The sequence below is a fragment of the Poecilia latipinna genome, unplaced genomic scaffold (assembly GCF_001443285.1).
Source record: "Poecilia latipinna isolate Pla-1442-1.1 unplaced genomic scaffold, P_latipinna-1.0 Scaffold1942, whole genome shotgun sequence".
Lineage (NCBI taxonomy): Eukaryota > Metazoa > Chordata > Actinopteri > Cyprinodontiformes > Poeciliidae > Poecilia > Poecilia latipinna.
The window spans coordinates 77,902-99,785 of NW_015114558.1; the positions used below are offsets into that span (position 1 = coordinate 77,902).

General features: G+C 36.6%; 2 protein-coding genes and 1 long non-coding RNA gene across 6 annotated transcripts in view; 1 reads left to right on the top strand and 2 right to left on the bottom strand.

Moving 5' to 3' along the window:
* tjp2a (tight junction protein 2a (zona occludens 2)) overlaps window positions 1-1,157 on the bottom strand; it is a 42,953-nt gene extending 41,796 nt beyond the window's left edge. The window contains exon 1 of the mRNA XM_015015686.1: window positions 956-1,157. The gene's annotated coding sequence lies outside the window, so the exon portion shown is untranslated. The remainder of the gene's footprint in view (window positions 1-955) is intronic.
* LOC106935287 (uncharacterized) lies at window positions 701-6,665 on the top strand. Its single transcript, XR_001421866.1, has 3 exons — window positions 701-842; window positions 1,633-1,906; window positions 6,561-6,665. It is a non-coding gene; the product is annotated as an uncharacterized LOC106935287 (long non-coding RNA).
* pip5k1ba (phosphatidylinositol-4-phosphate 5-kinase, type I, beta a) overlaps window positions 3,097-21,884 on the bottom strand; it is a 27,197-nt gene continuing 8,409 nt past the window's right edge. Inside the window, exons 1-17 of one of the 4 annotated variants that reach the window (XM_015015688.1) lie at window positions 19,867-19,917; window positions 18,323-18,503; window positions 18,142-18,234; window positions 17,819-18,052; window positions 16,002-16,132; window positions 14,600-14,717; window positions 14,344-14,496; window positions 12,646-12,945; window positions 9,799-9,983; window positions 9,635-9,715; window positions 9,243-9,291; window positions 9,082-9,166; window positions 8,862-8,996; window positions 8,684-8,771; window positions 7,992-8,088; window positions 6,672-6,742; window positions 3,097-5,512 (exon numbers count right to left, since the gene is read on the bottom strand). In XM_015015688.1, coding sequence (XP_014871174.1) covers window positions 6,704-6,742; window positions 7,992-8,088; window positions 8,684-8,771; window positions 8,862-8,996; window positions 9,082-9,166; window positions 9,243-9,291; window positions 9,635-9,715; window positions 9,799-9,983; window positions 12,646-12,945; window positions 14,344-14,496; window positions 14,600-14,717; window positions 16,002-16,132; window positions 17,819-17,890 — 1,533 coding nt within the window. In that variant the 5' untranslated portion in view covers window positions 17,891-18,052; window positions 18,142-18,234; window positions 18,323-18,503; window positions 19,867-19,917 and the 3' untranslated portion in view covers window positions 3,097-5,512; window positions 6,672-6,703. Of the gene's footprint in view, window positions 5,513-6,671; window positions 6,743-7,991; window positions 8,089-8,683; window positions 8,772-8,861; window positions 8,997-9,081; window positions 9,167-9,242; window positions 9,292-9,634; window positions 9,716-9,798; window positions 9,984-12,645; window positions 12,946-14,343; window positions 14,497-14,599; window positions 14,718-16,001; window positions 16,133-17,818; window positions 18,053-18,141; window positions 18,235-18,322; window positions 18,504-19,866; window positions 19,945-21,884 lie in introns of those variants that run through there. The other 3 variants (XM_015015691.1, XM_015015689.1, XM_015015690.1) reach the window with 3 other exon arrangements.

Consider the following 21,884-nt stretch of genomic DNA (forward strand, 5'->3'; position numbering starts at 1 on the left):
AAAAAAATTTTTTAAAAAAAAAAAAAAAAAATTAAAAAAACAAAAAAAGGTTTTATAAAAAAAAAAAAAAAAAAAAAAAAAGGGGGGAGGATCTTTAGTAAAAAACAGAAAGCTGAAAATATTTGTAGATTTTTTTAATCATCAGAAACTGTAAATTATGTTAATAAAATATTAAAAACCATTTTACTAAAGAAAGCCTAAATAATTATTGTCCAGGAACATTTTAAAGGCAAAAACTCCATTATTTTTGTAGATAATGTGCTTCACACTGGTCAGACTTTATTATACAAAATTATGATCATCTGCAGCGATTTTCCCCTCTAAAAGTCATAAAATAAAATTCCACATTTGTATTTTTCCTCATTCAAAACTATTATATAACTAACCCAGTAAATTGTGAATAATTTCCACATTGAATCTCCCATGTCTAAAACATTTTCTATCATTTTTAGTTAAAAAAGCAAAAGTATCCAACCTCAATTTATGCTTGAAACTTAAAAATTAAACGGTTAAAAGAAGAAATTAGATCATTTCTTTGAATATCTCTCATATGAAAGATGTGAAAGTGAGACAAATAACCGGAGTTAAATATAGAAAAATGGTTGAATATCTTATATGAACCCCATTAGAGGTTAAATATAGTGGATAAGTGTCTGGTCATCTCATTAATAACACCTGAAGCGAACCTGCAGGCCACAGACAGACAGACACCGTTTATTCCTGGATGGACGCCAACAGAGCCGCGGCCTGGACACGAAGTGGGTCAAAACCAGCATAAATTAAACCTTTAATTCCACCTTAAAACGCACTGAAGGTGGTTATTACACCTTAAAACCCTCTAGGTAAGTCATTATTTCTCGGTCTGTGTCGGTATTCTGATCCAACATGGCTGAGAAACACGGAGAAAAAAAAACACAGAGGCGACATTTGAGCGGACAGAACAGGGCGTACTCACCTGGCGAAACCGCGACTTTCTGCCGGTTCTGCCGGTCCAACGCAGGTTTTATCCCGAACCAACGGCCCGGGCGGGGAGGAGGTGGGCTAGGAAGGGTCTTCAGCTGGGAAAGATATCGGTGAATGTTTTGGAGAAGTCCATATAATCTCTTCCTGGTTGTGGCAGGTATGTGGGCGTGGCTTAGTGACTTCAGGTGTGCAGTTGAAACTGCAGTAGGTGCGGCTGATGGTATCGCTGCTCTGACTCATCACTCATTTACTGAGCGGGATTCAAAAAAGGCCATTTTCTCACCCAGAGGCTCTGCTGAGGAAAGACTGGACACGGATTTATGACGCATATTTTAAACTTGAAATAAAATCTTTTTATTCAAAATAAAAATTCATGTTGAAAACTGATGAACTGATTTCAGATTTTTCTTCTGTTTCTGTACTTTGAATAAAATCCACAGGAAGTCCTTAATGTTTCTATGTTTGTCTGATTTTATGGAACATATTAACTGATCATCCGTAACAGAAAAACAACAATGGAAAATTGTATTTTATTTTATTTTACTATATTATTTAACAAATTAAATAACAGATACAGCAAAAATGGATGGATGGATGGATGGATGGATGGTTTGTTTAATGGATAGATGGAGTCTATTTCCCTCTGTGACCTTTGACCCCTCCCTCCAGTGCTTCTCCAGTGGTTGGCTCAGATCTCCCTCCTGGGATCAGACCAGGTTCTGCTCTCCATCAACCAAACCTCCTCCGTCCCTCTGGGGGTCCGGTGGAGGCGCCGCGCCTCTTTCCCTCGACGACGAGATCCAGGAACAGATACGGAGCACAAATCCTGCGGAATTCACTCGGACAGGAAGTTGGACTGGAGCAGGAACGCTGTGAGCGCTGAACAGGAAGGAGCAGAGCCGCCTCCTTTTCCTGTCAACGGGTTCTTCAGCATCTGACCACGGTTTGTCTTCTGCCTTTCACACACACGCTTCTCTCAGCTGACAACAAGGCGGAAAGTCACTGGGACACACTACAAAAACACAAAGTCTTACCAAGTATGTTTCTAGTGCAAATACCTTAGTGTACTTCAAATAAAACTAAGCGAACTTACAAGTAACTTTTCAGCAAGAAAAAAGTAAATAATTCCTTAATATTTATGAATAAGTATGAGTTCCATTGGCAGATTATTTCATTTATAATGTGGGAAAAATGCTTTGTTACAAGTGAAGTAATCTGCCCCGTTACCTAGCAACCCCAGTGGAATTCTGCCCGTCCCCTAGCAACCAAAGCCTGAGCAACACAATATGTTCATGACATTTGTTTGCACAAAGTTATTCTTAGGTAATAAAATTTTAGTCTGGTTACTTTTACAACATTGAAAAATATCTTGTTACAAGTGAAAAAATCTGACGGTGGAAATTTAACTTTTTAAAATCAATATTAAGAAATTACTGATTTAAAACAAACATGTATCTTGCTGAAAAGTTACTTGTTAGTTTTGTCTCATTTAAAGTGGATTAAGATATTTACATTAGAGACTAGACAAAAAATATTTGGTAGGATTTGTGTTTTTGCAGTGCACTTCTAATAATGACTCCCTGTTCTACTGTAAGAAAATAGTATTGTGAAATCAATTTTACTTAATGTAATTTTTTGGGCTTAGTTTCCATTTTAAGTCTATAAAATGTTTCTCAACAATTTCCTACCATACTATGTATTTAGGAAAATGTAAGAGGCTGGTGTGACAAAGTCTGTTTTTGAGTAAAACCTCACTGGTTCTTTTGTGACACAAAAAAAGTATTGGAGGGCCAAATTTGTTCAAATCTTGAATTGTGGTTGGGGGCCACAAATGGCCCCCGGGTCACATTTTGGACACCTGAAGTTTCACTGCTTTTTTTAAGTCACTGCATTAATCAAAGAGGCCCTGAATGTCCTATTACTAAATCTATATAAAACAGGAATATAAAGGAGTTAAATTAATAAAAACAGTGGTTATTAGTAATTTATCAACTAGTTTTTAAAATAAAAATAACCCATTAGCATAATGCTTGGTACTCACAATTCAAGTCAAGTCATATTATAATTTCACGCTATAAAAGATGAATTTCTCTGATTATACGAGCAAACAAAACAAGAGATCACAGATAAACAGACTTTAAATATTAATTTATTTTCCAGAAATTTACAATTGTAGTCTTAAAAACCACAGAAAAACACATTTGGTTTAAACAATATGTGGACTAAAGCCAGACAAAGACAAAAAAACCCACTTTTTACATAAAATCCAAATTTGGTTAAGGTATTTTAAACAATCACAACTTTTATTGGATAATCAAAAATATTTTGACAATGTTTATTACTTACTGTAGATAAAATGAGACTGCCTGTAAAGTGTTACTATGACAACACAGTTTGACAATTTAATAATTAAAAACAACGTTGAAGGCTCCGTCTTGATGAAAGTTCGTACAACATGTTGCAGGAAATGAAAAACTAATATTTGTACTACTGTATTAAGCTCAGACCTATAGCATTTGTAGCTAACAAATTAGCATTTCATGCTAATGTTTACCCGTTACGTTCAAAGCAATTTTTGGACATAAGGGTGTTACCATGGAGACTTACCAATCAGTTAATGTCACAAAAAAGTACAGCTGTGTTCAGATGCTACCAGGCTCTCACAGTAACAACTACCACTAAACAACTAAACAGTTATGCTAATGTTTAGCATGCTAACAGACTAACATCTCCAAATTAAGGAAATTAACACATGGTATTATTTATTCATCCCTGAATTTTTATATTTAACTTCCAAGTAGCTAAGCAATCTTATATGGTCCTTATTGTCCAGGTCTATCTGCTGGCCAATCAAGCAAAGTAATATCACTGAACTAGCTTTTGGGATCTTTAACGGTCTTGGCAGGTACCAAGTTCTGCTGGAAAATATCTGCATGTCCATAAAGCTTTAGAAGGAATCACAAATTTCTGTAATATTGCTACACAGCTGGTCTTTAGAAAACCCAGTAGACCAACACCATGGCAACCCAGACCATCACCAACTGGAAACTTAACGCTGGACTTCAACCTTTCCATCAGTCTGAGACCTGCCAAGTTCAGGGATGGTAAATGTATGGAAAGTATCTCATAAGGTTCAGGAAATAAAATGCTGCATCCCAGGAAGTCGTAGGTCAGTAACCGGTAAGTCACAGGAAAAATGCTATTTTTTTCTAGAAATGTGTGTTAAGTCCAGGAAAGGTGCCGAGAATATTTCAGGATAGAGATATGAAATTATGTGATGGTTTTCAGGACAGCATCTGATAAGCTACAGAGAGGCCTTAGGCCAGTAACTGGTAAGTTACAGGAAAGTACCAATGGCTTTCAGGAAAGTGCCTGGTAAGTTCCATGAGAGATTCTTGGGAGGTGCCTAGTAGGTTCCATGAAAATGCCAGGATAGCGCCTGGAAAGTTCCAGTACAGTACCTGGCAGTTTCCAGGAACGTCCCTGGTAAATTCTAGGAACAGTTCCAAAAAAGTATCTGGTACGTGCCAATGAAGTTCCAGGTTGGTACCTGGTAACTTCCAGGAAAGTCTCAGCCCAATAACTGGTAAGTTACAGGAAAGAACCCGATAGTTTCTAGAATTGTTTCTGTTAAGTTGCGAGGAAAGTTATAGGAACATTCCAGGACAAGTTTCAGAAAAGTCTTAGGCTAATCACTGGTAAGTTTCAGGCAAGTATCTGGTATTGTCCAGAAATGTATCTGGTATGTTCTGAGAACATTCCAGGTTGGTACCTGATCCATTCCCAAACCAATAACGGGTAAGTTACAAGAAAAGTACTTGTAGTTTAAAGAGATGTGCCTAGCAAGTTCCATGGAAGAATCCTGGGAAGTACCAAGTAGGTTCCAAGACCATTCCAGGATCCTGCATAATGGGTTCCAGAAATATTTTAAGCCAATAACCGATAAAGTTTAGGAAATTATCTGACAGGTATCTAGCAAAAGTCTCATTGAAGCCCCTGGTAAGCTCCAGCACAGGAAGTAGTAAGTTCAGGGAAAGTTTAATCAGTATTATTTAGTGCTATCAAAAGCTTTGCATGATACTGTAAGTGTAGGAGAGCACAACCCTTCATTGAAATATGTTATGCAAGAACACAGCAGTCCAACCTGCACTGTGGTACTACAGGTGACAGAATCGCCTCTGAACATAATTTCTGGGAAAGTCATTCCTGTCCTCAGGGATCCAGCCGCTGAGAAAGTTGCATATTTACAGTAAAACAAAGAAAAAGAAGCAAAAGAGAACAAAGTGAAAATTAAATATTTACTGCCAGCACAGTGAACAACAGTGAGAGGAAGAAGCAGTGGCAGCTTAGTGTTTTTTTTTTGTCAGAACAGTGGATCTCAAACCACACAAACACCTTCTATTAATAGGATAATGATGGATCTACAGTGATTTGGCACATTGATGGCAACACAGAATGACGATGATGGAGGCTCAGAGTGACGCTGGCAGGCGAGAACCAGCATGTTGCTGCCTGTAGTCTTAAAAGTTTGCTCACAGGTCCTTCCTCACTGGAAAAGAAAAATAAAACATCATTCTTATTTAATACTTTTCAGGAAAAACACAAATGACAAAAATAGCACCTATTATAACCACCTGCCTGACCCTATGCGTCTCATAACTGAACTTTTTATATTTATTTAATATTTATTAATGTAATGTGTCACATGTAAATTCTTGGCTTTTGTATGTTCTGTTAAAAATTGTTGCAAAAATCCTACATTATCTTTATAAAAATAAAATCAGTTTTTACAAACGTGCATTGTCGCCCCCTGGTGGCTCATATTTGTTCCTACACATTAGACATTCCCTGCTTTTAAACATTTTCAACTTTTAACTCATCAATTCTGGGTATTTGTGTTATTTTATATTACAAGATGGCTGTTTTAAAATAAAAATAAACCTTAGTTTATTTATTGTATCTTAAAACTAAACAGATTAACTGTAATAAAGTATTTTCAGTGTTTATATAAAATTTTTAATGATTTGACATTTTTAGTCATACAATTTCTTACAGGTTATTAGATTGTTTATGATGTACGAAAATATTTACTTTGGTTTCAAATAGATTCAAAACTGGAGGAAAATAAACAATTAGGTTCAATTTTTTACCCAAGGACATTATATAAATGAGTTTATGCGAACTAAATGACTTTTTTGCGTCTGTGTTCCAGTTGTTGAATTTCTCTGTGTTCCTCCTGAGCCTCTGAGATCAGATTAACTCGGACGTCTGCTCAACACGGGCTGGAAAACGGCGCCATATAAGCCCGAATGAGGATTTGATGGTTATGTAATTCACTGAGGTTTTCCCAGGCTGGAGAGCAAAAGGGAAAAAGTCTGAGCTGAGTCACTCAGGCTGGACGATGACAGCGGGAACTTTTGACCCTTTGAAACCACAACCATCAAGTGGGAAAGTATTTTAACGATGAGACAAATTGCATGAGAGTGATAAGCAGGAAGATGAAGTTGTGTCATTAGCAGTAACATCTCATGGCTGCAGGGGAGTTTACTTATCATGAGTCACTGAGTGTAATCTACGGGTTTCTATTTCTGTCCCAGAACGTCTGATGAAGGGAAAACCGAATCCCCAGAAGTCCCTCAGCGTCTCCAGTTTAAAGAAGAAGAAAAACAAGTGAATGGAAATGTTTGTAGATGTAATTTAATGCTTACATTTTTATGGATGTTGCAACACAAACGAGTGATCAGCTCCAGCTGGGTCGCCTGGGCGAGTCTGTATGAGGCTGAAAATGTATTAAGGCCACATTTTGTAAAGAAATGTAGGATGTTATTTAAAAAAAGTGGGCAGTTTAAAGGTGTTGGTGATAATCTTTGATAATCAAAGAAAGGAAATATTAGAAGCTACACCGCCTACTAAAACAAAAAAAGGCATTTCAGAACTAAAATGTTGGCAACTCCTTACAAAAATATGAACTTTTTCTTCCCTGTGTAACAATAAACTTTATATTTTAATATTATAAATAGACAGTGGTGGGCACACTTCTGCTAATACGCCAATAGTGAAGCTAATTTTTTGTTTAGCGGTTTTGCCAACTTTCAACACGTTTAGCACTTAGCTTCCAGCAGATTAATTTTTACGGATATTTTCTTGGATGTTTCATAAACTTTAAGTAGAAAAAAAGTTCAACATCCGTGTTTAAATTATCGACGGTTAAGGTTCATTCAAGCAGTTGGACGTTTATGTTCACGCTCTTATTTTGAAGGAGGCGAATGCTGTTTTAGCAGCAGTTCCGTTTCCTCTCAAGTTTTGTCCTGTTTTTTCTGCAATAACTATTTAAAACAGGAAACTACACAACAAAATAAAAACGGACAGTTGAGAATTAGATAAACATGTAATTATAGTGCATGTTAGTTATTACATAAAAATTTAATTGGTGCTCAAAGGTTGTAGTGTTTCGAAGGTAGATATGATTTAAAGTTAGCAGGTTAGCATTAGCTTCTTCTAAATACCGTCTTGGTGTGACGCATTAGCATCCCAGCATTAGCTTATCCTATATGTTTATGATTAGAGCTTTCTGATTAACACAACAACAAAAAATCATCATTACTGCACATAGCTTTTTAGCTTTGGAAAAAAATTCTAGATTTTATTTATGTTTAATTGACTTTAAAAAAGTTTTCTTGTGAAAAATTATGAAAACCTGGCATTTTTATTTCCTCTATTGAAAATTAACAGATTTCTGGTTGCGGTGCGACAAATAGGGGAAGATTTAAGGGCTATGAATGCTTGTGCAAGACATGCTAGTAATAAAACTGAGATTTTTACAAAAACAAATCCAACCTGATGAATCATGAGTCTACATTTCCCTTCTTTCATCAAGTACAAGTGATAATAAATTATGTTGAATTTGATTCTAACTGGTCAGCAGTGTTGCATTTAGCAGAAAGGAATAACGCAGATGTATTATAAATATCGTGTTTATTATCAGTAACTTGGAACCATTTAGAGTTGTGGATAAAAACGTTTCATACCAAGTAAACATCCAACTCAGAGTCTGATTGGCTCCTGCTGAGCGACGGCAGCGGATCGTCCAGAGCTAAAGTGGAGCTGGAGTCCCGGCGATCGTCACTGGTACAGGAAAAAAACTATTTTAGATTTTTATGCACTTTACATTTTCAGAGTTGAATAGTAACTACTTATATTTACTCAATTACTTTTACTTGAGTAATTTTATTATGACGTATTGCTATTTCTGAGTAAAATTTCTGGATTTTCTACCCACTGAATGAAAACAAAAATCCAGACAGACACACAGCTGCAGATTTTGTTAAAGTTTCATAAGTTTTTTAATTGAAAGAAACTGATTTGGAAACATCAGTTATTCAATACTTGAGTCGAATTTTCACCAAATACTTTCTCACTCTTTCTAGAATAGTTTCTTGGATTAATACTTTTTACTTGAGTGAAATGTTTCGATACTTTACCCACCTCTGTGCATTTTAGGGGAAAATATTTGCTTTAAAACAAATTGTTGTCACTTTAGATGCAAAACGTCTTAATGAAATGATTCCAAAATTATTTCACATCAAATCGGATGCATTATATGAGGTGAACTGAGTTCAGTATTTGGGGTTTTCATATCAGGAAACAAAGGTTTTTTTTTCCTGTTATTGTTGAAAACAACAGGATGTGAACCTAGAAGGTTGCCATGGAGACAAAGTACCTGTTTTCAGTTTCCTCTTCGTCGTTTCGGATGGATTCAGTCAGAGCAGATTTGGGAAGCAGATCTGGTTGTTTGGAGGAACTGTAAACTGTTGAAACACCAGAAAGTGAATCAGAAGGGATAAAAAAAATATAAATAACATTTTTTAAAAAAAACATGGAAGTAAAGTTTAATTTACAGTTTCCATCCAGGTTGTCCATGCTTTGCGCCTTCTTCTCCTCCTTCTCTTTCTGTGTGGACAGAAACTCCTGAGACGCCGACTTCCCTGCATGGAGGGAACTCCTCTTCCTCTTGGAAGACGCTCCTCTTAAAGCTGATGTCATGGAAACGGAAAACAAACTCATGAAACACAAACAGACTATAAACGGAGGATAAATAAAGCAGAAAGCTAAACTTACGATGAAGCTTCCTGAAAACAGTCGTTCCCATGAACTTTAAAAACCTGTCTGCGTAGAAACCGGGCCTGTGGACCGACACGGTGTCCTGTAAGCAGAGACACGGTCAAACAAAACATTTATCAATCTGTGGGTAAAACAGAAGCACAGGTTTACAAACCGACCCCGTCGTGAACGAGAGCCTTCCAGGAGTGCTCAACCTTCTTAATGAACCTGGAAAACAACAAGAAAGTTGGAAAAGATCAATCAAATTTAAACAGAATTTTGATTAATGTCAGAATTAGAGTGTTGAAGAAAAAGTGAAAATGTCAGTTTTAAAAGTCAAGTGGAAATTTTGGTATTTTAAGGACCAAGCTGCTAGAAAAAAATTGAAAATTTTGAGATTAATGTACATTTTTTTTCTTTAGAAAACAAACAACTTGGAAACATATCTGTTTGAAAAGCAAAAAAGACTCAAATGTCCAAGTTTCTTTCTAAAAAACTAATTTTTGGTTGAAATGTACTCCTTTGTTTTCCACCACGGCCCTAAAACGCTGCGTCGTGTTTTTTGTGTTACCTGTATGACTGAAGAATATCAATGATTCCCAAAAAGATGAGCAGGTTTTCATCTTTGTGTTTGGCAGGAATCCCACCCAACCTGGAGAGAGCAGAGACGATTATTTAAACATATTTAATCTCCAGTTTGATTAGAGAATAACTTTTAATGAGATGTTTGCTGACGTGTCGTCGTCTGCGACCGGTTCTGGGTCCTTCAGGTTCCCCTGGATGGACTCCAGGGCGGTGGAGTAGAGGACCTTCTGTCCTCTCCTGCTGTCGCAGCGGTTCCCTCTGCTCAGCGGCTTCCTGTCCAGCACATGGACGCCCAGCAGCAAACTGTAGTCCATGATCTTAAAGCTCTCCAGGACCTGAGGGGACAGAAGTAAGGAGGAGAACTGAAAACCAGCTATAAACGACAAGACTGAGGATTGTTTTGAGTCATTGTAGATTAAAATAAAATATATAAACATTTCTGCCAGAAAACAGAAATTTGCCCCCCAAAAAATAAAGTTTTTAGTTTCAAAAGTTTAAAATTTTCAACTTTTGCAACTCAGAAAATTTCCAAAAGTCAAAAATTTTCCATTTCTCAAAACCAGAAGTTTTCACGTATTTTTCTGAAAAGTTTGAGATTAATCTCAATTTCTTTGTTTTTTTTGTCCAACTGATTTTTGACTTTTCAAACTTTGAAGTTTTTTGTTTTATCTAGAAAACTCCTGAGATTTTTCTTCTTTTTAAATCTACAATTTTCCTAAAACAGCATCATAAATTCACAACTAAGACATTCACCACTGGTTAGCTATTAGCATGACACCAAAGTTTTGATTCGTACTTTTTATCTCAACAGCAAACAGTTGTTAGCTTGACTCTAATTAGCCGTTAGCTTGACTCCGATTAGCCATTAGCTTGACTCCGATTAGCCGTTAGCTTGACTCCGATTAGCCATTAGCTTGACTCTGATTAGCCGTTAGCTTGATCAGAATCTAGTTTATTAGCCATGTTTGTAGCCATTAGCTTCTGCTAAGACAGTTTCCCCTGTGTGTGTTGAGACGTATTTGGTGTTTGATCTTTAAAAATAAGCAGTTAGAGTCTCTAGAGGGAATCTGCAGAATTCAGCTACAAGCAGGAAGTTGTGAATATCCACTTTAGACGTATGCACTGAATATTACATCATACAGTTTGAAAAAAAGAATCCTTCACAATTGTAGAGATGTGACTTTTTAAAGTATTGTTTGAAGCATTTCTATCTTAAAAAGATAGAAAATGGACTTTGGGATTCATGTAAGCTGGTATTAAAGTTTAAAAAGGTTAAACCAGAAAGTGCAGAACGCTGTAAGCCTCTGAACAAAGAGACTCTTAACACACCGAGTTACCAAACACACAGACTGATGTTCCACACAGCCGACCAGTTAGAGCTGGTCAGGTGCTAATCCTTAATCAAGTGGCCATTGTTGTTTCCGTTAGTGAAACAGACAGAAGCAGAGACGTCGGCTCAGCCTGCTGCTCTGCTGTGTTGCGTAACGTCATCAAAGTGGGGAATTGTGCGGCGATCATCGGCTTAGCGAGGAGCAAAGAGCGAAACCCGCTGAGGACCGATAAGTTGATTGAGACTCAATTTCTTTGAGTGTTTGGTCTGATGGAACAACAAGCAAGTAAAATGAGCTGATAGTGGAAATAAGCTCCAGCTGCTGATTCACTAATGAATATTCCTCTGTAAGCTCAGATTTATTTCTATTAGTGATCAGCTGAGCAGTTAGCATGGCTGCCTGTGCTCACAAACCTTCATTTCTGTATTTTAGAACCACATGATCTTCAGTTTACTGGAAACATGAAGTTAAAATGTAGATTCTGGAAACTTCTGCAGGTTTTCCTACGGCAATACAATGCAACACAGCCATTGTTATGACTTTGACTAGGCCTTTCTAACTAAAACCACTCTGGCTGTTGGTTTAGAGCTGTTGTCAAAAACTGTGCTGAAGTACAAAGTATCCGTCCAAGAAATGACAAAAAGTATTTGGTAAAGTTACTCAAGTTCTGAGTAACTTATCAAATTATCATTTAAAGCTTAAAAACTACATCTTCAGATGGACCAAAATATAAAGTTAAGGGGAAATTTTGGTATTTTAAGAACCAAAATGACAATAATTCATATAACAAAAAAAATGTTTCCAAATCAGTTTTTTTTAATAAAAAACTTAAAAAACTAACAGAAACTGCAGGTGTGTGTCAGGTGAGGTTTTAGTTAAATCATGTTTGTTTTTCAGTGGGTAGAAAATCCAGAAAGTTTACTAAAGAGTAGAAACACTTCATGATAAAAAGACTGAAGTAAAAGTACAGCGTGGGAAAATACACATAATGAGACTAATGTCTCGTATCATAGAGCTAATATTTTTTCCATTTTAATTCCTTAATAAGGAATTATTTATTCCCAACAAGCTCCTATGTCTTGCTGAAAAGTAAGTTTTGTTTTATTTCACGTTTACCAAGATATCTGAACTAGAAACTAGACCACACTTGGTCAGATTTTATGTTTTTGCAGCCATGAATTCAGTCCAGGAGTTTCCCTTTGATGCTGCGCTGGAAAACCCTTCAGCATCAGTGGAGTTAATATTTATGATTATCGCAGCTAATGTTTTAGTCAGAATAAAAACACAGCCCAGTTTAGGCAACAAATAAAAGTTGTTGTCTGAACAGGCACCTTTGGTTTAGTTTCTAGTACAAATATTTAAGTTCACTTGAAATAAGACAAAACTAACTTATCAATAACTTTTCAGCAAGTAATAGGAGCTTGTTGTTGTCAATAATTCATTAATATTGATGAAAAATAATCAACCAGTAGAACAAGACATTTTCCCAAACAAGTTACAATTTTTAAATGTTTTACTGGGAGATTATTTTACTTATAAATTATTTTCATCCATATTAAGGAATTATTGACTTAAAACAAGCTGAAAAGTTTTTGCTTTATTTCAAGTGTATCAAGTTATTTCCACTAAATCTAACATGCAGTGTTTTGCAGTGCGTCCTGCTCACCCTGCAGTCCCTCTGCAGCGTCTTCATCAGGGCGCTGTAGGTGTCCGGGTCGAAGTAAAGCCCGTCCTGGTGCATCTCCTGGAAGTCCAGGTCCTTGAAGGTCGGCGAGTTCTTCACGCGCTCCTTGCGTGAAGCGCGGCGTTTGTAGGACGAGCCCTTCAGGTCGTACTTGAAGTGCATCTTCATGGCTCGAGGCAGAACGTTGTTCATCACCACCACGCGAACCGTCACGCCGCCGCACTGGATGCAGTACAGGCCGTAGAACTTGGGCAGCAACGTGCGCGGGTTCTGGTTCAGATTCTGATTCAGAACAAACGGGGAAGACATGGAGACACGGTGGAGTTTAGTTATTTTTAAGCAAGTCTTTCCCCTGAAATTCCTTCATTTTTCACTTAGTCAAATTAAAATATAACAAACCTTAAAGATAACCTGATTAAATATAAAATAAATTTTTGAATGACTTTTTATTTAAACCAAAGAAATGCTACCCAGATCCTTCTGATCAAAGTTGTATATGTAATATGCATAACTCAATGATTGAGTTTATTATACATAACTTTTTTTGAAATTCTGATGTTTTTATGCGAGAATGAAATAAAAGTTGGTTCTGCACCGTCTTTACGTGCTGCTGAAACTTAGTCTTATAAAAATGTAACTGCATATAAAATACATGTTTCTATTAGGTGGGAAAGTTTAGTACCATTTCATATTTTCTCCATTTGTGGACAACCGTTTTTCTGGAGTCAAAGATTTAGAAACGATTGTTTTTCGCTTGTTCTCATCAGTAATTTTGATCCATTCATTACGAATTGCACTTTGAGCTCTTCTGGCCTACTTCAAGTTGTCACAAGGGTCCTATTGAAGGGATTAGTTCATGCAAGAGGTCTATTTGTATCAGGGTTGGGTGAAGGTGGTGAATTTAAATTGGACTTTCGCATATTACAAATTTTTTACACTTATTTGGCCTCTGTTGCTTCTGAAAACATCCAAATTGCTTGAAAAACCCACCAAGGCATTTTTGGTGTCAGGAAAATGATCCGTTTCAAAAACCTCCCGAATGTAAAGTATCAGCAGGCACCACCCGTTACCTAGCAACCCCAGGCAAACTTTGTCCTGTTACCTAGCAACCCCAATAGAGTTCCAGGATGCTTAGTCAGCTGGTTTTACCGCTGTATGCGATGCAACATGGCTGTTGGAAGAGACAAGTGTTTAGATGTTGACTTAGCATCCAGAAACCACTGCTGGTTATGCAGGAGGCTCCACTTCTGCTTTTCAAAGATGTTCAGTTGTATAATTGTGAATCTGTATGTAGCCATTTTCACGCAAGTGTTAAAAGTTGAGTTAGGGGGCGTGGCCAGCAGCTTATTTGGATTTAAAGTGACAAGTTCCCCTAAAACAGCCAAAATCTCATTATCTAAGATTTATTTTATGCTAAAATTGTAATAAACATGTTTTGTATAGGCCATAGACTGATACTAACCTGTTCAAGGAAGCATAATGGTTACACTTTAAACCATTTATTTCAGTATTTCTTTTCTCTTAACAAATAAAGAGAAAAAACTAAAAGAGCTTTTAGTTTTTATTCCGGTTAAATATGTGATCTAGAAGATTTAAGTGTCAGAAAAGTGCAGAGCGCTCTGTGGGAAGACGAGCATCTGATGATGTCACTGTTGGGAAACGTGTGACTCAGCCACCCACCATGTAGTACCCAGGAAGCAGCTTCTGCAGAAACTCGGCCTCTTTGTGCTGCACCGTCTTGATGATGAACTCGTCGTCACTGGTGAGGTAGAACCAGGAGCTGCTGGCGCCGGGGTTGGACAGCTCTATCAGCGGCTCCTTACAGATGGAGTACTGAGACGCAGTGACGCAACAGTCAGACCGTTTCGCAACCAGTTACACGGAAACTCACATCACCATGGTGACGAGTCAGTGTGACGTTGTGGTTTCAGCTCACCAGATAGTCGTCAGGCTTGATCCCAAACAGCTCCCTGAAGTAGCGGAAGGCCAGCGGCGCGTACGTTTTCAGCCGGAAATCTGGGAAGTGATGCGCCGGAGTCAGGTTGCTGCCTTCACTGGAGATAATGGTAATAAGAAATGTTAGTTAACTGGTGACGCTGTTTGAACAGTCAGAGGGTAAACCAAGCATTGCTAAAGTGTTTTCTGACATCACATTTCCAGAAAATGTCTGACCAAGAGTGACGGCTTGTTTTTGTAAAATTAAACCAACACCTTGTGTAGACATGTGTTTTCCTCCATTAATTTGTTCTATTGAAAGATTTAAGTTTCGGCAACAAAAATGTTCAGAAATATTTCTTAAAAAGAAACATTAAAATGTTTTTAATCTTTTTCAAAATGTCTCTTTCTCACTGTTTATTCAATGTCACATGCGGTTTTTATTTTAATTATGTAAAGCACTTTGAAATGCCTTGCTGCTGAAATGTGCTATATAAATAAAATTTGATTGATTGAAAAGTAAATTGTGCCACAGTCACTGGCAACCATGTTGGTAATATTTGTACAACTGGAAACCAGCTGGACAGAAACTATAACATTTCATTAGGTTGGAGTTAAACCTTTCACTTTCTACTCTTGGCATCACCTAACAGGTTTTCTAATCATTAGATCTGGATAAGATTATGGCCAAATATTTCATTTTGACTAATAAAGTTGATTTTTCACATGGTGAATCATTTCTCCATATATTATGGATTATTATTCAGCTCAAACACCAATTTTCATTTTTCTGACAAAAAAACTAGATTTCTATCTAAAATGCCCTGATATTTTGTTATTGCACACTAAATATTCATGTCAGACACAACTGTAGTGTATGTGTAATACAAGTCCCAGTAGTATTTATTAAATTATGCATTTATGTTTGAGATGGTAGGACAGAAAGTCTTATTTGTACCTCAGAGAAACAGGAAGTTTGATCTTTTAGAGGCTGTATCTCAATTGATTTGTTTAAAATAATTTTGCATTTTTTTCCTCCATTTAATGATTAGACACAAATTAACAGGCAGATTATTTCATTATGAGACTATGCACCAGCAAATAAAACATTCAGTTCATGTTTGACCAGTTTGTATGCTAATCCATTCTACATAACAAGTAATAAACTTCAGAGTGCAGCCGCCCCCACAGGATGTGCTGCCCTGGGTGGTGGGCCATTTCACCGTTAATAGGTTGGCTAACTGAGCTCAAACTATTCTCAATCTTATGAGGAGAAATAGTCAAGTCTCCATTTTCTTTCCTGGATAAACAAAATGTGAGACACTAACTATCTGTTATTACACTAGTTTCTGCACTAAACTGAAATTGATTTAGCCCCATTTACACTGTATGTAAACATTTACCTGGGTAAGAAGACGGTTTCTACCATGGAGAAGTCCTGCATCAGAACATCTCTGTCGGGTTTGGAGCTCAGGTTTCCAACAGCATAACCGATTCCCAGCTGGATGGCTCCTTTCAGGGCCTCTGGTGTGGGCTGACAAACACATTTATAATTTAAAAAAATAAACTAATTACTTCTTTCTTGTCTCCACGCATAACCTTTACTTTTCCCCCGTCACGAACAGGCTATATTTAGCATGTGTTAACATTTGGTCTAGTTAAAAGTGTCGGATTAGCACGTTCCCCTCGGGATAAATCATGTTAATGACTCTGTTGACTCCCTCAGCTGCACTTGGCTTCGTGTTAATTAGCTTGTAAACATGTTCAGTGGTGGCGGTGACCTCAGAAACAAAGAAATGCACGGATGTTTAACCACTTTCAGCCTCACCCTGAGCCCGTGGTGTTGTTTGGAATTATGCTAGCGTGTAGCCGCTAACTGTTAGCACCACTTGCTAACTGAATGTTGGTGTAAATAGCCTAGATCCATTTCTGGGAAAAACACAATATCATGTTCCTCTCCACAAATACTGGACTAGTCCAGCATGTAATCTGATCATATCTGTGTCAATTTGTTTGCATTTTTAAAGTGACACCCATCTATAGCCTGCAGCTTTATAAAGCTAGCAGCGTTTTAAAGCTAGCTTGAATGAACAATAAGGAAATAAGAAAAAAAAGAAAGTTCATACAATATTTCACATTTGACAAACATATAAAATATTGAAACTCTACAAAATTATTAGCTTTTACTGTAGTGGACAACTAAACTTATTTAACCAACCATCTATATTTCTAGCAAGTGCTGCTAACAAATAATGAAATGTAATGTTAGCGCTGTATGGTAAGATTTAGGACTCAAAATAATTGAGGGAAACTACATTTGATTTAGGGCAGTTCATAGATTCAACAAAGTTTGGAAAATATTGTTTTTGTGAGATTTTGATGGTTGAAGTTAACCTAAAGTTAACTCCTAAATTTTAACCCTGAATGCTTCAAAAACTCAGTTAATTGGCTTAGGAAACCCCCAACCTCCAGAAATATTTATCTGACCTAAAAGGGGAAAAAAAGACAAAAAAATAAAACATAGATCACCAGAATACTATAAAATTAGGAGTCAAGACATCAAAAGTCACCAGTTTACACAAAGTTCTGCAGTCTTGGTGAAAAAACTAAAGTTATTTACATACTTCCACTTTCAAAACCAATTTTAACAAGATATTATGAGGTTGCTTGAGATTAGTTTTGAAAACCAGGATAACATCATCATTGTAAATTATGCCCAGCAGGTCAATTATTATAATGGTTTTGTAAAAATATTTCAGACATTTTGGCTGTTTTAATGATCATGCAGCTGCTGCAGATTACACCAAAGTAGAATATATTAACATTTTCATATTTAAATTTCTAGGTTAGCTAGTCTGGAGTTTTTCTGCACTGTACTGTGTTTTATTTCTGTTATTCTTTTGTTCTGTCCACTTTCTTCTGTAGCGGCTTAAATTTCTCACTTGTGGGACTAATAATGGATTATCTTATCTAATAAAAGTCTATTGATTGAGATCTTGTAACTAGAGTAAAGTGATCTCATCGTCATGGCTAAACCTTTTAAATATTTTGTTCTGATACTAAAACATTTGCATTGATAAACGACTCTCACATGAAACTTAGGGAGAAAGTTGCACCTAACATTTCAACATTAAAAATACTGTCAATAATTAAATATTTCTGAAATTATATTTTAAAAATCAGAAGTAATTTGTCAAACGAGGGGATTTTTTTTTTTTACCTTTTTGTGATCCTTTGACGTTTTAGAGGTTTTGGTTCCTCTTCCGTCCTTGTCGACCGTCTCTGTTGACATCTTTTGGATTTAGAGAACTTAATCAAAGGGAAGCTCGGCTGTTCTTCCTCCAACTTTCACTGACTTCCTGTTTTATTTGCGCTCACTAATGAATGAACCAATGATGCACAGCTTTATGACTGATGGGCTTCATGGAAACTTCATTTCCCCAGCTGGCAGCTCCTGTAGAGAGAAGACATTTGCATGAAGATAATTATATCAGTTTGTAGAAACCAAGAGATGATCATTATTTTCCTTGCATGGATCCTGACCATCTACAGGCTGTTCTGTCTGAGCTGCTCCGTCACTCTGAGGTACTTCTCAGTTTTTGTAAGCCTGTAGCTCCAGAATCCTCCACAGTAACCCTTGGTCCCAATTAAACAGGATTGTAAAACCTGCTACACACACAAAAATCTCCCACTTTCATAACAATGAGCAGCAATCAGGGCTTACAGCTTAGATCCTGAATTTCCAAAAACGCAACCCGGGACAAAACAATGGTTTGTTCATGACTGAGAAGGTTTCCACATCTCTGCATTCTTGGCTCTGAAGGTTCTGGGTTCAAATCCAGATTCTGGATGAGGTCAGCATGTTGGAGAAGAGAAGCTCTTTTCGACTGACCTAGCAGAAAAAGCTAAGTATTCATGAATAAAACAGAAGGAGAGAAGTGGTGAAGTTTAAAATGAACTGGCTATTCAGTGCATCATAATTTGTTTAATGTTAAATATTATGTTTTCCATGCATGTATTTTACTCTTGAACTCTTAAGTTTTATTTATTATTTAACATTTTGTATCGTTTTCGCATAAAGGAGTGAAAAGAACCTGTAAGACAGCAAATGCTAACATCTACTAGCTAACAACTGTTTTATCAGTAAATAGTGAGTCTTAACATGTTTATAGTCCTGAAAATTAAATAAACATCTGGAAAATCTTCCAGGATCATATTTGTTTTTATTTCATTCACCAAATCCACACAAGTAATTTCATAGTAACCTAGCATTAGCTTAGCTAACTAGCATTAGCTTAGCCAGCTGTTTTCTGTAGATTCAAAACTGAAATAAGCAAAGCAGTTTGTTATATTGTAAAACTCGGTTCCGTTTTTCACTTGGAGCAAAAATAATGAGTTTTGTTTGCTTGTCAGTTGTTTTAAATCACCTTTATGCTTAAGAGATTAAAGTTTGTTTTATCTGGAGGAGAAATAGTGATCTGCTTCATGAGATGGTGGAGCTACACTCTTGAGTTAATTATTTATTTAGGTAAAGTTATTAGCACTCTTCTCATGAATTACTGAACCCAGATTACATTTAGAAAAGCCCATTGTTTGTAGTGATATTTACTTTTTCCAATTAGTTTTAGAAAATGCATAAAACATTTTTCTGTAGTTGCACCAAGTTGTTTAAAAATAATGTGAATTACAGTGATAATTTCTATCACTTTTCACTGTATTTTAATCCCCATTTAACCAATTTCCAGCTGCTTTTGAATTGGCTACAAACTCTTTTAGTTAAACAAAATTCTTTAACAAACTGCCAGAAGTTATAAAACTTATTTTTTTCTACTCATTTGTTTTGTTTCTTTTGGTGTCTGATGCAAGAGACACTTTCATACTCAACAGATTTTAAAACCATTTTTCAGATTAGATGTTTTGGAGCCATGAGTAAACCTGCAGAAAGCGGCACAGACGACCAGAGAAGCTGTTTATTTTAAGGCTCTGTTTCAGGATGTGGTTTTGTGGTTTTGACTCGAGGAGGCGAACTGGGTCGAGGAGGTCGTCAAGAAAAAGATCAACGTTTTTCAGGGATCTGTTCTCACAGCTTGACGTTAGTTTCCTTATTGATATTCAAGGCAGAAAAACCTGACGGGAAAAATAAACCGTTCATAAAAACATGACCCAGCAGCTGTTTTAGGTTTCTGGCTGATGATTTGGTTTGTAGATGGTGTAGCAGATTAAGAGGGGAGTAAAAATTAATTTAATGATAAATAAACAACAACTTACATATGAAGAGACATATGGTGCAACAGCAGGTAAACAAACAGGAAGCAGAGAATCAGAGAGGAGGTTAAATACTGGGAGCTGATTGGCTAACAGGATGCAGTTGTGGGGAGAGAGAGAGAGAGAGAGAGAGAGAGAGAGAGAGAGAGAGAGAGAGCATAATCTAAGTAAAACATAACGAGGCTGGTCAAATCAAAAATAACAATAACTGAGGCAAATACATAACAAATAACAAAAAGACACTTGCAATCCAGAAAAGTCTTTACTAAATTATTTTTGGTGACATTTATAGTCCAAACATCTTAGTACATTTAAAATAAATAACTTTTCCATAACAAGTAACTTCAGCAAAGTATAGGAATTTAAGTCAATAATTCCTTCATATTCATGAAAAGTATTAGTTTCACTGGCAGGTTATTTCTTTTATAATGTTGGAAAAATTTGTTTTTATAAGTGAAATAATCTGCCAGTGGAACTAACACCTTTTAAAAATCAAAATTAAGGATTTATTTACTTATTATCTACTTTATTTTGCTGAAAACTTACTTATACGTTAGTTTTGTTAGTTTTGTACTAAGATATTTTGACTAGAAACCAGACCAAAAATACTTGGTAAGATTTCGTGTTTTTGCAGAGTTTCCTCAACCATGACAATAAAAAAGAAACACAATGTAGATAAAATATTTGCTGTCCAGTAATGCCTCTTTTTTTGAGTATGCTGTTCTTAAAAATTGGGTCAAAATCAATATCTGATGTTAAACATTGTTGGATGTTTTTGTTCTTCCATTTTTGCCTCGACTGCTTCTAAAGAACAAAAGGGCCGAAAACAAAACCACGCAGCTGTTTTTAGGCAATAAGTTCATGTTTGGTGTCTGGAAAATGAGCCGTTTGAAAAACCTTCAGCATGTCGAGACACAAATCAGCAGCCACTGCCTGTTACCCAGCAACCCCAGCTGAGCTAACCCCATTGCCTAGCAACCCAACTGAACTCCATGCTGAACTCCAGCATGTTTGGTTTTACCGCTACAAAATGGCCACTGGAAAAGGCGAGACATAACTCAAGTGAGGAAACCATAAAAGTTATTTTTAGTTATTTCCCCTCATGGTGAAACACTAATCACAAACAAAAACACCTTGTGGAAGAAGAAACAAACCGAACAATTGGCCCGATGAAGAAGTGTCAGGTCTGGGTTCTGAAAGTGAGGAAGTTAGAGCTGATGTGCCCTTTACCTCAACCTTTACCTCAACATCAGGTTGTATAACAACAACCTGAGAATGATATGTGCCCTCAATCTATATGCTGGCTGCAGATTCATTTAACTTGATTCCTTGAGTTAATTAAAAACAACCAACTCGGTGTTTGATGACTATTATCACAGAGGCAGACTGGACTCTAATGGTTTGATCCACTCAGACTGGAGGATTTGAATGGTTTCAGCTTGATAGTTGTTGAGTTTTGCTAGCTCTGATGCTAATTTACCCTGTTCCACCACAGTAGGGATTCGGTCAGAAAGCCTGCAGGACATCAGGAGATTTTAAACTGTTTACAGAACTCTGAGTACAAAGTAAACATAATTCTCACAAGTGGAGACTTCAAAATAAGAGCATGAATATAAACATCTACATACATGAAGAATTCTTAGGAGTTTATAACAAAAGCTTCAACACCGACATTCAACTTCATTCAACTAAAGGCTTACAAAACAGCAAATTAGTGCTTTAGAATTTAGGGGAACCCAAAAGTGCTAAAAAGTTTTCAAAGTTAGCAAAAGCACTAAATGTGCTAATTATTAGATTAGCAGAAGTGTTCCCCTCCCATCTCTCTTTCTTGTTGTTAAATCATGAACTAACAGAGGCAGTGACGCCTCAGAGCTCTACATGTTGCTCTCGGTTCTTTAAAACGTTTTTGATGAGGTAATTTTGATGAGCCAAACACTTCCTGGTTTCTCCATTTGTGTCAGCTGGTTCTATGGAATCCTGAAACTGTAAAATGACTATGTTTAATCTATTCTTGTGTTTCT